We start from the raw sequence: 16,241 nt of genomic DNA on the forward strand, positions 1-16,241 counted from the left end.
AATCCAAAAATTACTATCTTGTACACATGCTTTTAAAGAAACAGATTTTGAATTATTTTAAAGTGATGCCCTACAAATGAGATTGTTAGTAAGAAAGTCCCTTTAGATCTTTTAGAAACCTGTGAAGGTTACCTTACTGAAGCTGCTGACGTTCATTTTCTTCCCTCAAGACGACGTTTTAAAACTTTTGCTTTTGGTGGTGCTTTAAGCTCTATTATACTACTTTGTGCCAAAGTTTTGTGATTTTGTTTTAAGCTTTGTATTCTGTATCCATTTAAAAGTTAAATAATATACGAAAATAAAGCAAATACATTTTAAAGGTGTCTGGAGTGTGTGGGTATTTCTCTATAGTGTGGCACTCATATTTTTCAGATATACCTACAATTTGCTAGTTTCAAAAACCGTCTGGAATCTGCCACAAAATGAGCTGTGCCATCTCTGAGCCAATGATTCTTTTCCAAGCTATCTCACATTGAGAAGTTCTTCCTTTAGTTGGGCTCATAAAAGTTCTTAGGTAGACTGGCAGGAGCCTTCTTTTATGGTTCTGTATTGGTGATTTGGGGTCTGGAATGTTGGATTCTGTGTGGAATTATGTTTGAACAAATCACCCTGAAGATTCATTTGTGTTTTGGTTCGCACTCAATCCTACAACGCATTTTTTAATTTCATAACTCCTGACACAAATTAAGACATAACTGTCACTATAAGTTTCTCAGAATACAATAGTGGTCAAATACTGAAACTTGAGTCTTATATATTTTTAATGATGTATAGTTTGTCAAGGTAATAACATTAAATCTGATAGTAACTTTGAACTATATATATATATATATATATATAAAAAACGCTTCAGTGTGACGGCGCACTGGCAAAGGTTTACAGGTTAATAACACAAAATTAAAAAGGTGATATCAAGCTTTAAATATTTGATTAAGACAGACAGTTTGATCATGGGTCAATAATTATATCAGTTTCTGTAGAGGCAGAACAATGTTTTTTTCTGACATCAGGATCAGAACTGTTCATAACTGCTTTCAATTTAATCTTTGTGTATTTCACAAATATCTAATTTTGGTGCAACATATACTGTAACTTGTAAAAACCGAATAAGTGCATTTTAAAAGTCTGTGATCAGTATCTGCCTGTAATAAGATCCACTGAAGGTAAGTTGACTGAACGCTAGTGATGGGCGCTTTCGAAACACGCTTCATGAAGCTGTGAAACCCTTACGAATCTTTTGTTTCGGATCAGTGGTTCGGAGTGTGTATCAAACTGCCAAAGTCACATGATTTCAGTAAATGAGGCTTCGTTATAACTGTTTCAAAACGTTTAAAAATGTCAATGGTTCACCACTGGGGGGCGATGATCTCTGTGAACTTATGAATCATGCAGATTCACTGAGATTGAACAAGTGTCTGTGGGTTTTACCTGATCTCTGATCAGTTTTATACATTTGTAGACATTTAATTAGACATTAGTATAATTAAAAGCAATAATAGTAGTTATACCATGGTCTGGGTGAATACTCGATTCTGATTGGCTGCAGGGTGTCCATTAAAAAGTGATAATGTACACCTAGGAAAGGCGTCCCGTCAATTTGCCTGATGACAGTTATAAATGATTGCGCTGGCTCAAACTCACTGATCAACTGCTGCGGTCGGGGCGCTGTGGCCAACGCCTGTATACGGGAGATATTAAATAGTGCGCTCGACTTAATAAATAAAAACCCTCACGATTTTTACTCTAAAACACATTAAAGTATTATTAATTGATTAAATATTTCTTTCTTTCGTAAGTGACCATGGTATAAGCGGGTTAATGCCCTTCGAGGTGTCCATTGTCAGGTATTAATGGACTTCGGCAGAGGCAACCTCCGCTGCGCGTCGGACGGTTCCTAATACCTGATAATGGACACCTCGTCGGGCATTAACCCTTACTTAATAGTCTCTTATTGGCCTGTTTAGCTGAGCCATCCATAAAATACACCGACACTGCCTCACGGTGCAGCACTAAAGCAGATGAACTACCTTTTACAAAACTTGTTTGATTGTCTTCTGCTTAAGGAAATACTTTTATTGCTTAATCTGATCATGTTAGTTTATACAGTTATTCTTTGTTCATGTTAGTTCACAGGGGATTTACTAATGTTAACAGAAAACTTTTGTATTTAAAAATGTATTAGTAAATGTTGAAACTTAAGGTTATTAAATGCTGTATAGTATTGTCCATCATGGGTTCATGTTAACTAATGTAGTTAATGTTAACAAATGAACCTTACTGTAAAGTTTTAGCAAGTAGACAATGTGTCTGAAAACAACCGACATAAACACATTTGACCCAGTGAGCAAACCAAGGGTGACATTGACATGAAAGAACCTTAAAGATTAAATGAAATAAATGTGTATACTAACATAAATAGATCAACGCTTTCAACCTTTGTATTGTTACAATGTTGGTAGTATATTTAAATGAACAATGTGTAGTCTTTCTCCATGTTACCTTTACCTTGATACCCCTGTTTATTTGTCAGCAAAAGTCTGCTGGATGAAGATGAACACGTTAGTTGATCATCATAGATCTGAGTCATTTTCTCTTTCTGTCTTCAGTCTGAATAGATGCAGTATTACAGAGGAACAGAGTCTCATCCTGACTTCAGCTCTGAAATCAAACCCCTCACACCTGAGAGCGCTGAACCTGAGCGGGAATAAACTAGGAGACTCTGGAGTGAAAAACCTCAGTGATCTACTGATGAACCCACAATTCAAGCTGGAGAAACTACAGTTAGTATCATTATACTGTACAGCAATTACAGTGTGACTGAAGTTTATTTATTTGAAGACAGCAGGGCTTATGTTTCATTGTTTATAGCAGTGCACTTTCTGGGTTTCCCCTATTGCTCACAGGGGGTTAAAGTAGGATGTGAGTGTGCCGTACGGACTCTTATTCTGGCTGTACTGAAGACGAAGCGGTTTGACCAATCAGATGAAAGGGGCGTTTCAGCGCCGCCCACATGTGCAAACGAAATATCAAAGCCATAAACCGATTTGTAAACCACAAACGAAAAATTAGAAATCGAGCCGAAATATCATTTTCCGTTTATTAAACTAAACAAAACACCGAATAAACGATCCGTCTTTTCATTTCTCGTTATTCCATTCCAAACAGGAAATGAAATGATCAGATGATACACGGTCCGTGTACTTTTTTGTTCATTCATTATTCTATTTTGGAATGAAAGATGAAATTTAAAAAAGGGTGCAGCTTGGTTTTTTGTTTAAAAGAAAAAAAAAATCAGAAATGGCTGTATTTTGTTTTCCAAATGTATTGTTGTCATCAAATAATAATATTAGAAAACTAGACGACATTTCCGATCGGTTTTTAATTTGTAATATTTATTTGTATGTTTATTGTATTTCATTTGACTGATCGCATCTTTAAATAAATAAATAAATAAATAAATAAATGAATGAATGAATGAATAAATGAATGAATGAGCAAAACTTGGCCACTAAATATTTAATAATCAATTATTTTAATGATCACAATTAAAGTTTTAATTTTATTAAACTGAACAAGCGCAACATTCAGCATTCAATCAAATATTCTAAAAGATGTATTATTAATAATAATGTTATTTCATCATAATATCTCGTTATTTCGACATAATATGTGTGCGTGCAACAAGCAAGATGTGCATTTGTAAATCCGGTGACGCGTGCAATGATTTTTATAGTGTTTTCTGACAGTGTCGACTCGGCTGCAAAGATGAAGTTGACGATCGCCATATAGTGAACGTGCCTATAGAGAGAAATGCACATAATGTATTACATAATCAGAGAGTAGACTTTTTCTTTTTTCGTTTTGAATTATTTCGTTTAAAGACATTTCAAGCTTTCTGTATTTGATGTATTTCTCATGTCTGTGTGAGGCATACAATGAGTTTTGTTAAGTTAGGATGAGATGCGCTCCAGTTAACGTGCAATGCAAGTGACCGCGCGGGCGCCTCCATGATAATATTATTGTCTGTTATATTTGCTTATTATTTATTAAATCCAGGCAATTGGTTGATGGAAAAATGGTTAAAATTAAGATACAATTTATACAAAACGAAATTCACTTTAAAGAAAGGTTTTCTACAAAACAAACTTAATGAAGTGGTCAAAATCATGTCTGACCTGCTCCATGTCTCTCGATATATTGTGCATCCTATCTGCTGTTCACTTTTCATAAATCAACATACATGGAAAAAAACACAACTAAATGTGCTTATTTATTGGCTACAACAGTATAGGCCTACAGACTCTCTATTTGTACAAATTTCTGCACATTCATTTAATTCTGAATTTTGCACACACAAGTTGAAAGGCATTTGTTCAAATCAAGTTCAGGATAATTGTGCATTCATTTATTAATCATTATGATACTAAAATCATAACAAAATAGGCTATGCTATGTACAAAAAATCAGATGAGCCAATGAACTGCCGTAGCCAAGGCGACATCTATCTAGTGTATATAAACTATGACTTTTCATGACGGTGTAATTTACTTCTGGGTAAAGATGCGATCAGTCAAATGAAATACAATAAACGTACAAATAAATATTACAAATTAAAAACCGATCGGAAATGTCGTCCAATTTTCTAATACTATTATTTGATGACAACAATACATTTGGAAAACAAAATACAGCCATTTCTGCTTTTTTTCTGTAAAAAAAAAACCAAGCTGCACCCTTTTTTAAATTTCATCTTTCATTCCGAAATAGAATAATGAATGAACGAAAAAGTACACGGACCTACATGGATGGTGTCGTGTGTTCATTCGTTTTTTGATTTAATATTGAAAGTAGAAAAATGAGAAAACACTTCCTTTTTCGTCTTTTTATTTTTTCAAAAAAACTAGTATTCAGTATTCAGCTTGATTTTTCACTTTTCGTTCTCAGGTAGAAACATTTATAAACAGCTTGAATATCTGATTTCTACACGTATAGGTGGGAATGAAACGCTCCTTTCCTCTGATTTGTCAGCCGAAGATCAAACTGTCCCGTCATCAGTTCTTCCTCAGCTCCGCTCAGCAGAATAAAAGTCCTCCGCTGCTGCAGTTGTGCGGATTCTGAACGCGTTTATTGCAACTACTACATTTAATCTTTTTCTCATCAAACACCCAGACTAATGGCTCGACACGACCCGCACCGGGAAAGAGCCTCGACAGGGCTTTCTTATGAGGCTTTCAGTTCTCAAGTGCCAGGGGGTCCGTGAAATAATTTACTATAACCTACTGTACTTTCCGGACTGTAAACTAAAGTCACGTTTTTATCATGAAACACGTTGTGATTTATTCCAGAGTGACCTAGGCCTTTACAATGCATTTAACTTAGTTCACATAATGTAAATGTTGACTTTCAAAAGTAGGCACGCCAAGACTATTCGTTGTATTTTGGTTTACATATATACAGTATATACTTTTTTTTTTTCATCAATCTCTTTATTAAATTTTGAACATGAAATAAAAAACAAAAAAAGTTCCCCTTCACATACAAAGAAAAAAAAATACAAAAACATAGACACCAAGAATCAACAAAAATAAACGACAAACAACACAGTAACAATGAAGAAAAAAAACCAAAAAAAAAAAACACATTAACTAATAGCTGTGAGTGACGGTCCAAGAACTACTGCCCAGTCATTTGCAGCAAAAAACGTGGGACACTAAGTGTACTCAGGATTGTCTGCGAAGGTCAACTTCCCAACATATTCAAAAAAGGGGGTATATATATACACACACACACACACACACACACATACATATATATATATATATATATATATATATATATACATATATATATATATATATATATATATATACATACACACACACATATATATACGACTTCCGGTGACATCATGACTGAATAGATATCGGAGAACGTGGTCTCCGCGAATTTATTGTTAAAACCAACTAAAATAACTAATTTAACTCGGCAAATAAAATACATCTTGCATTCTAAAGATGAGTTCATCTAGCAGACATGCCAAATCTGGGGCAAAACATGATCATTTGAGAGAAAGAGACGAAAGGAAAAAGTCTCCGAGCCCTATTCAGACGCGGGCTAGTTCCGACTCCTCTGAGGGAACCATGGCGGAATCAGTTGGTGAACTTAAACAACTGCGAAAGGAAAATCAGCAGGGGCACATCGGCACGAAGGAGTCGCTGACGAGATTAGAAACATCGGTCGAAGAGTTGAAAGGTCAGATAACAAAGCTGTAAACGCGCATCATAGAGGCCGAAGAACGTATTAGTAACAGCGAGGACTCAGTGATGCGTCACGGGAGGGCGATTAGATACCTGCTGCAACGAGAGGTGGAACTGTCTGCCAGGTGCGATGATCTGCAAAACAGGCTGAGACGAAATAATTTGAGAATCTACCAAGTGCCCGAAAACAGCGAGGATGGGAAGAATCCAATTGAGTTCATAAAATAACTACTCGCTTCAACTCTAAACTCTCTTCCCGATGGTGACATAAAAATTGAAAGGGCTCACAGAGCACTGGCTCCCAAGCCAAAAGAAACGGAACCACCCAGATCAATAGTAGTAAAATTTACTTATTTCTCGGTGAAAGAAGCGATTCTGCGTCAGGCCTGGGTACAAAAACAAGTCATGTATAATAATAGACGAATCTATTTCGATAATGACTACTCTCCGGAGAGCTCAGGTGCGTGACATGATTAGACAACTCAAGAAGAAGGACATTACTGCACGGAGCTTTTATCCTGCACAGTTGAAGATCAGCCTGACCACCGGTGACAAAACTTTCTTTACATTGGCGGATGCTCTGCCAACACTACAAGAGCTCGGTATCAAGACACAAATGAGGGAACGTGACGCACTGGAGATGGAGCTGTCAAAAACCATGTGGCAGACACGGAGAGGAGGTCGTCGCAGGATTAATCAAGCAACGATGTCAGACGCGGATGTTAAAGCTTTCTTCTCGGAGCAGATCATTTAGTTTCGTTTCCATCTTCCTTCCCTTCATCGTGACTAGTGACCGTGAGGTGAGAACTATAATTTGTTAACGGAAGGGCTGATATATCAGAAACCGTATGGTTTTTTGGTTTGTGACCAGCCCAAAGTGGCAATATAAAAAAAAACATTTAATTTTACTAATAATCATGGAAAGTTTGACGTGTGTTAGTTACAATGTGAAGGGGATAAGTAGCCCAGTAAAGATGAAAAAAATTCTAAATCAGCTCAAGATATTCAAATGTGGTGTTGCCATGTTACAAGAGACTCATCTCTCAGAAAAAGAACATTTGAAGTTGAAAAGAGAATGGGTGGATCAGGTTTTCAGTGCATCCTACGGTAAAGGGAGAAAAAGGGGGGTTGCCATCCTTATTAGTAAGGTAATAATGTAATTATGATTAGAATCATTAAGGATAAAGATGGCAGATATGTTATGGTTGTGGGAACAATTGGGGGTATTCAAATAACTTTTTTGAATCTATATGCTCCAAACGAAGACTGTCCAATATTTGTTAGGAAAATTTCCTCACTTGTGGCCGATGAAGCGGAGGGTATTGTAGTGATAGGTGGGGATTTCAATTGTGTCTTGAACCCATATGTGGACAGGTTACCAGCAGAAAAGAGACGTCAATCACGCAAAACAAATACGGCACTGGGGATGATGAATGAGCTGGGGCTGGTCGACGCTTGGAGATATCTCCACCCAAAAGAAAAAGACTATACATTTATGTCACAAATACACGGGAGCTATTCTAGACTCAAATTTGTCTGCATTTCAATAACTGAGCTGCATATAGTAGTGGAGTGCAGTATAGAGCCCATTACTATTTCAGATCATAGCCCCGTTGTTTTAAAACTAAATTTGGGGCAACATAAACAGTTTAAATATTGGAGACTAAATATCTCAATACTGAATGATTCAGCAAATAAAAAGGAAATACAGAGGCAATGGGCTGATTACATTAAAATAAATGATAACGGATCTGTATCACCCTCTGTGCTATGGGATGCAGCCAAAGCAGTAATAAGGGGAAAGATTATTGCACTTACATCCAAAATAAAAAAGCAAAGGGAACTTAAACGATTGGAATTGGAGAAAGAAATAAGAAGGTTAGAATGTGAACATAAAACCTTTGGAAATAAAAAAAATCCCTAGAGCTATTGAATAGGGGTGTGCATTGGCACTGCCCTCACGATTCGATTCGATTACGATTCACCAGGTAACGATTCGATTCAATTCGATTCTACGATGCATTGCGATGCATCAAAATTCTACTGCACACAACAAGGCAAAATTTTCATCAGTCATGAGGCAATACAAGCAGTCAGATATTGAACAACAGATTTTATTGGCTGCTATGTGTGTATTATCACTCTCCTGTATCTTTGACATAAATGTCATTAAATAAAATAAAATTGAATGGTACAGGGTATTGAATATGGCATTTTCAAACCTGAAAAAGAAAGCATAAATCACTGCTTTCAGTGCTTTGAATGAGAAATGTTTCTCTTCTCTCTGCTTGAGAACCATTTGAAATTAAATTTCAACTTTATTGTCCAACTCAAGGCCAGAAAATAAACAGTGTAGGGTGTAACGGTTCACAAAATTCATGGTTCGGTTCAATACGATACACTTGTGTCACGGTTCGGTACGTTTTCGATACAGCAAAAAGAAAGAAATGCCAGAGAAATTTCCTTGATTTTTTTTTAATTCTTTTTTTATTAGAACTAACATCATAAAGTATGACATTTTTTTTCTTTGAGCAATGATGGAGCTATAATTGACTCTTCTTAAGAGCACATAAAACAAAACAGCTCCTTGGAAAAAATTAAATGTAATATTTTGTGCTTATAAACAAATGTTTATTTTAGTTCAGATTAACATTTGAGGGCAGCAATGTTATTCATAATGTCGAAATAAATCCGACATAACGTTACTTGAAAGCATTATAGCCTACTATTCCTGCCAAACTTCAAAAGTTGCAGTTAGTGTTACTACAGTAAATCCATGGTGAATATTGCAGATCTGTGGACACTGGATAGTTCATTCACGTCACAATGTTTCTCCTGGTTTCCACGTCAGCGCTGTTTGATCCGTTAATAACGGAGAAATGTGAATGTTTCTCACTAGATCTCGCAGCGATGTTATTACTTTAGTGGCGAGTTCAAATGCTTTCTTTACTGGATCTCTTAGCGCTGTGTAGTATAAGATCGGCTCGCGCTGCGTTGGTCCAAACTGATAAACAGATCGTCACGAGTAGCTCAGTTTCGTTCCGCTTACATTGCGTTTGCCATTTGATGTTGTGGTCGCGCCAGCGTCTACATTATGAGCGCGCTCGCGACGCGCTTACATTTGAAATAACCGTTCGGTTTGAAAATGCGTGCCTTGTACCGAACGGTTTAATACGAATACGCGTACCGTTACACCCCTAAAACAGTGACATAATCGATTATGGCACTTTGCCGCATCGATGCTGAATCGTGCATGCCCCGCATTGCGATGCATCGCCGAATCGATTATTGTTGACACCACTACTATTGAAGCAAAATAGACAGAAACTGGATGACCTGTTAACTTACAAGGCAGAGGGGGCTCTCAGGTATACAAGCAGAAAATATTATGAATATGGTAATAGAGCAAGTCGGCTGCTTGCTTTCCAACTACGCAAAGCCCAATCTAGTAGAGCTGTTCCGAAAATTAGACATCCAAATACGGGTATTATAACATCACAACCTAAAGAAATTGCAGATGCATTTAAAGACTACTATAAAAAACTATACGAAGGGGATAAACAGCCAAACAAGGAAAGAAAAATTAAAAACTTTTTGGATTCTGTTAAATTAAATAGATTGACGAAAGAGGAGTCTGAAACAATGGTTAATCCCATAACAGAGGAAGAAATTCAGAAAAGTATGGGTAAACTCAAAAATAACAAATCGCCAGGAGTAGATGGCTTCCCGGGATAATTTTATAAAGCTTTCATAAATGAATTAACCCCAATTTTGTGTCGAATGTTTAATTACGCATTAGAGAAGGGAGATCCTCCAAAGTCATGGGCTGAGGCAGTAATTACAGTTATCCATAAAGCCGGGAAAGATCCCACTCAGTGTTCAGCCTATAGGCCCATAAGCCTCCTTAGCCAGGATTTAAAAATTTTAACCTCAATTTTAGCAGAGCTCTGAACATACAGATGATTGCAGGAAAGAGACAGGTCCCTTCCATGTTACTTAGTTTAGACGCGGAGAAGGCGTTCGATAGACTGGATTGGACATATTTAAAACAAACACTGACACATATGGGCTTTCATGACAGATTTGTTGCATGGATACAAACATATTATCATAATCCTAAATCAAGAGTTAGGGTGAACGCCCACTGTTCAGACTTTTTTGATTTTGGGAGGGGAACAAGACAGGGAGATGCTATGTCCCCGGTTTTGTTTGCACTTAGCATTGAACCCTTGGCCGAGAGCATAATATGTAATCAGTAAATACAAGGAATAACTGATTATGAGGGAAACAGTCACAAGATTGCCTTATAAGCAGATGACATTCTATTATTTGTTGAAAACCTAATTGCATCAATAACAGCTCTCCTTGATTGCCTTGAAGTATATGAATCCATTTCTGGATACAAAATCAATTCAACCAAATCAGAAGCACTTATGATCACTGGAGTCTGCCCTGTAGAACTAAACAATAGAACATCTTTTAGATGGTCTAAACAGGGATTCAAATATTTAGGAGTTACCGTTACACCTAGACTTCCACAGTTGTATCAGGCAAATTATAATAAACTAACCAATACCATTAAAAAGGATTTATTAAAGTGGGAAGTGTTGCCACTTTCGCTGTTTGGTAGGATTGAGACAATAAGAATGAATATTCTGCCTAGATTGCTCTTTTTATTTCAATCCCTCCCAGTATGGATTCCTGCAACTACAATATGCTAGAAAAACTCATATCAAAGTTCATATGGCAGAATAAACGACCCAGAATAAAATTAAAAACATTGACTTTAGGAAAGGAAAGGACCCTAATTTAAGATATTATTATTGGGCTGCCCAGATAAAATCGATAGTGGCATGGATTAACAACGATGTTGAAACAGGATGGGTTAGCATAGAACAGAGCTCTGTACCAAATGCCCCTTTATCAATACTAGCCTTTATGACACCTCAATCCCAGAAAAAGATGAAAATAACAAATATATGGGTTAAGCAAACTCTGAGAGTGTGGACAACAGTTCAGAAGAAACTGAAAGGAGTGGCAACCATATCAAGGGCTATGTCCATAGCAGATAACCCTGAGTTTTTACCCTCTAGGTGGGATGCTATTTTTAAAAGATGGACTGAGAAGGGTCTCCATGATTGATCAGCTTTTTGACGGAAGTACATTGCGCTCTTTCTCTGATCTTAAAGAAAAGTTTATGTTATCAATTATCATCAAATGATTTTTTCAGATACCTACAAATAAGAAACTATATTACAAATCATAAAGAAAGGGAAATAATTAAGAAAGCCCCGACTAATGTTGAACAGTATTTCATTACTATAATCAAACAACACCCATTACATAAGAAGCACATGTCGCGCATATACAGCAGACTACTGCTTGATTCAACAGATAATACGTTCCATATAAAGACAAAGTGGGAGTTTGAAATGAATGATCATATAGAGGATGAGACGTGGGTAAATATATATGCACAGGATGTCATAAGGGCATCAACAGTCATAACTGGAAAGAGATTGACTGGAAAACAAAAATCAGGTTTTTTAGAGCACCACAGGTGATATCAAAATTTGTGGATAATCCAGAAGCAGATAAATGTTGGAGGGAGTGTGGGAAGGTAGGAGACCACACACACATATTTTGGGAATGTCCAAAATTATTTACATTTTGGCAAGGGGTTAAGGATGAGATTATGAAAATTATGCATGTAGATCTGCCTTTTACTCCCCTGTATTTTTTGCTTGAAGGAATACCCCAAGATTTTTGTAGTCAAGACCAGAGATATATTCTGCATGTCCTCCTATTATGTGCACGAAAAACCATTACAATTAATTGGATGAAACCACACCCACCCAAAATGAGTCAGTGGAGAGAAAAACTTACATCTATATATAGAATGGAACATATTACTGCCCAACTCCAACTGAAAATGGACACTTTCATACAAAGGTGGACACCTATTAGTATATATATTGAGGCATTGAGGGGGAATTGAACTGATTGTGTGAAACTTTTTTTGTATAAAAAAAAATATATATATATATATATATATATATATATATATGTATATATATATATATATATATATATATTTTTTTTTTTTTCTTTCATTCTACTATTGTATAGTGCTTTATGTATTTTATTTTTATCTTTATTTGGGCCACCGTGGTTGTCAAGGAATGTTTAGTTTGTTGCTGTAACTTGTTAAAATGTATAAAAAATAAAGTAAAAGAAAAAATATATAGCCTATATATATACATACACACACACACACACACATATATATATATATATATATATATATATATATATATATATATATATATATACTTTTTAACCACAAATGCCCGTCTTGTACCATCTCTGAGATGTGCCACGTATTACATCATCACGTTGGAAAGGTCACGTGTCACGTCATCAAAAAATGTGTTTTGGGGTTTCATGACCCTTTAAAAATGAAATGAAATGAATGTGTAAACATGAATACATCAACAATTTCAACCTTTGTATTGTTACAATGTTGGTAGTATATTTAAATGAACAATGTGTAGTCTTTCTCCATGTTACCTTTAACTTGATATCCCTGTTTATTTGTCAGCAAACGTCTGCTGGATAAAGATGAACACGTTAGTTGATCATCATAGATCTGAGTCATTTTCTCTTTCTGTCTTCAGTCTGAATAGATGCAGAATTACAGAGGAACAGAGTCTCATCCTGACTTCAGCTCTGAAATCAAACCCGTCACACCTGAGAGAGCTGGACCTGAGCTGGAATAAACTAGGAGACTCTGGAGTGAAGCACTTATGTGCCATACTGAAGGATTCACACTGTAAACTGGAGAGATTGAGGTCAGTCACATTCACATATAAGAATCAAAATGCTTAAAATCACTTCAACAGTTTAAACTAAAACACTGTATTTGTGCAAACTGAGTATTTTGTGATCTGGTGAAATAAAGATGAAGATCTCTCTTCCTCTCTCTGTTTTATTTGCTTATGAAGATGATGTGACTTTACAGAATAAAGAGTTTTCTTTTCTTCCGTCTTATTTTCTTCTCTCTCTTTGCTAATGTAGTTTAAGCTACTGTGATATGACAGATGAAGGTTGTTCTGATGTGACTTCAGCTTTGAAATCAAACCCGTCACACCTGAGAGAGCTGAACCTGAGCGGGAATAAACTAGGAGACTCTGGAGTGAAGCGCTTATGTGCCGTACTGAAGGATTCACACTGTAAACTGGAGAGATTGAGGTCAGTCACATTCACATACAAGAATCAAAATGCTTAAAATCACTTCAGCAGTTTAAACTAAAACACTTTAACATTGTATTTGTGCAAACTGAGTATTTTGTGATCTGGTGCGATCTCAAGCATTAGCCTACTATTCCTGCCAAACTTCCATAGTTGCAGTTAGTGTTACTACTGTAAATCCATGGTGAATAATGCTGATCTGTGGACACTGGATAGTTATTCATGGCACAATGTTTCTTCCCGGCTTCCACGCGCTGTTTGATCCGTTAATAACAGAGAAATGTGAGTGTTTCTCACTAGATCTCGCAGCGATGTTATTACTTCAGTGGCGAATTCAAATGATTTATTTACTGGATCTCTTAGTGCTGTGTAGTAACAGTGTCGCATGATAACGATCGGCTCGCGCTGCTTTGGTCCAAACTGATAAACAACGGTCCGTCAACCACACAATAACGAGTAGCTCAGTTTCGTTCCGCTTACATTACGTTTTCCATTTGATGTCGGACAATTGTCTCTTACATTATGAGCGCGCTTGCCACGCGTGACCCGCCTACATTTGAAATAACGAAATTTTGGTCGGCAGGAAAAATGGTCCAACGAACCGTTCGGTTTGAAAATGCTAACGAACACTGAACCGAATCCGCGCTAAAATATCAAGGTGAAAGTCATCATAGCTTCCATAGACCCAGCTCCCAACCCAACTTTGAGAATAGATTAACAGCGATATTTTTTTTATCGCCCGATAGTTGTCTCACGTTAACGCAGCACGTTAACGCCGATAACGGCCCACCACTAATATATATATATATATATATATATATATATATATATATATATATATCAATGCTAATTCAATAGACCACATAAAATATATAAAATAAAGATATGCAACAGGCACGTTTAAATGACAAACAATAAAATCAGAACCAGTATTCTGTTGCGTTCATGGTTCCAGTGGCTGTAATGGATGCACGGCTTTTCAAAATGTCACAAAGCGTTTTGAGATTGTTTTGAATGCAATGTTGAAGTTTATAATTAAGTATTTTGGCACACCACGACGAGTGGCGCTATGCATTGTTCTAAAGCCAGGTTTTATTCTGGCATGTTGAATTAGTGTTCAACAAACGCGGCGGCGCGTTCATTTGAATGAAGAGCGCTTCTCGCTCATGTGAGCGAATACACATTGGAACATTTGGGGATTTCGCGACGAGTAAAGTCATGGCCGAGTGGTAGAACTTACGTTACGATCATTAAGATGACACGGGTTCAAATCCCGAACCAACTTGGACTACTGAAATATTTATATTAGCCTATTAATGCATTTTATAGCCTATTATTGATGCAGAGAGATTTGTCTAGTTCTAAAACTCTGTTACACCATAGTTTTTTGCTTATAGCCAATTTATAAAATAAAATTACCATGCATTTCCATTTTACACCAAGGAACAAATAGGCTATTATACAATGACTTTACTTCTAATAATTCCAATCGTAATTTCAAAAGCAGTTCTTTTAAAAAAAGATATAAAATATAAGATAAGATATTAAATAAAGATATGCAACAGGCACGTTTAAACGACAAACAATAAAATCAGAACCAGTATTCTGTTGCGTTCATGGTTCCAGTGGCAGTAATGCATGCATGGCTTTTCAAAATGTCACAGAGCGTTTTGAGATTGTTTTGAATGAAATGTTGAAGTTTATAATTAAGTGTTTTGGCACACCACGACGAGTGGCAAACTCTTTGTTTTCTTTTGCAAACTCAGATAGCCTGTGGGGGGTTTGGAGAAGGCAGTTGCTTTATCGTGGGGGTGCAGGACAAGAGGTGTTAATGTTCCGTCTTTCATATGGAGAGTGTCGGATAGCCAGCCTGATGAGCAGGCAAAGGCAACATTCTTTTAAGGATAAATCTCAAAATCTCCAAAAGTCCATATGTGGGCCCTATATCTTATTAACCCTCTGAGGTCGACAAACGCGCCGGCGCGTTTTGCTGGATTTTTTTCACATAGCAGCAACATAAACTTAAAAAAATCCGTAATTTGTGGTCATAAAAATAAAATAAATACATGATTATAAACTATAGAGTGTCTTCTTTTTTTTGTGTACACTCACATTAACATCAAAACCTTGTTTTTATTTTTAAATAAATAAAATAAACAGGGTGCGCTTTCAGCTCACTCTGTCTCCGCAAAAATCTTTCTGAAACAAGTCTGGAAAATGAACTGAAACTCAGCTAATACTTATCACACAACCATGAAACATGCGTCTAAAGAAAGCTTTAAATTTCTACTTTTAAATAAAACAATTCACATTCAAAACAAATATTCTCCTGCAATGTAATCTGTATGAAACTAAATAGAAGTACAGTTTCTCCCGTCTCATCTAATTATCGATAATGAGTTCACACCCACTCGCAGAGCGCGCTATTCATAAGATAATGTGCTGAGGTGATCTATGCAAAATGAGGTAAACGCCCCCTGAAATGCCTTCAAACCTCTATGCTTCAAACCAGCAAGTTTCATTCATTCACATTCCTGCACTGTTGGAATATCACGAGTTCAAATTTTGCTCAGAAGAAGAGCAGGACTCTGACGAGTCGACGAACGTTTGTATTTTGAGCAACGAACGTTGAGCGACTTGATCCAGCCGTGGATAATATTTCGGGTGAGTAAGTCTTTTAAATTTACTTGCATTAGTTGACACGTGTTCGCATTTATGAGGAAAAAACAATAT

The 16,241-nt window shown here is 36.5% G+C and overlaps 1 protein-coding gene across 1 annotated transcript in view; it reads left to right on the top strand.

Moving 5' to 3' along the window:
• LOC311305794 (uncharacterized protein) overlaps nucleotides 1–16,241 on the top strand; it is a 1,216,100-nt gene that overhangs the window by 29,140 nt on the left and 1,170,719 nt on the right. Inside the window, exons 14-16 of the mRNA XM_084433664.1 lie at nucleotides 2,607–2,780; nucleotides 12,935–13,108; nucleotides 13,335–13,508. Of these exons, the coding sequence (XP_084289790.1) occupies nucleotides 2,607–2,780; nucleotides 12,935–13,108; nucleotides 13,335–13,508 (522 nt within the window). The remainder of the gene's footprint in view (nucleotides 1–2,606; nucleotides 2,781–12,934; nucleotides 13,109–13,334; nucleotides 13,509–16,241) is intronic.

This window comes from Rutilus rutilus, assembly GCF_951802725.1.
Source record: "Rutilus rutilus genome assembly, chromosome: 1".
Lineage (NCBI taxonomy): Eukaryota > Metazoa > Chordata > Actinopteri > Cypriniformes > Leuciscidae > Rutilus > Rutilus rutilus.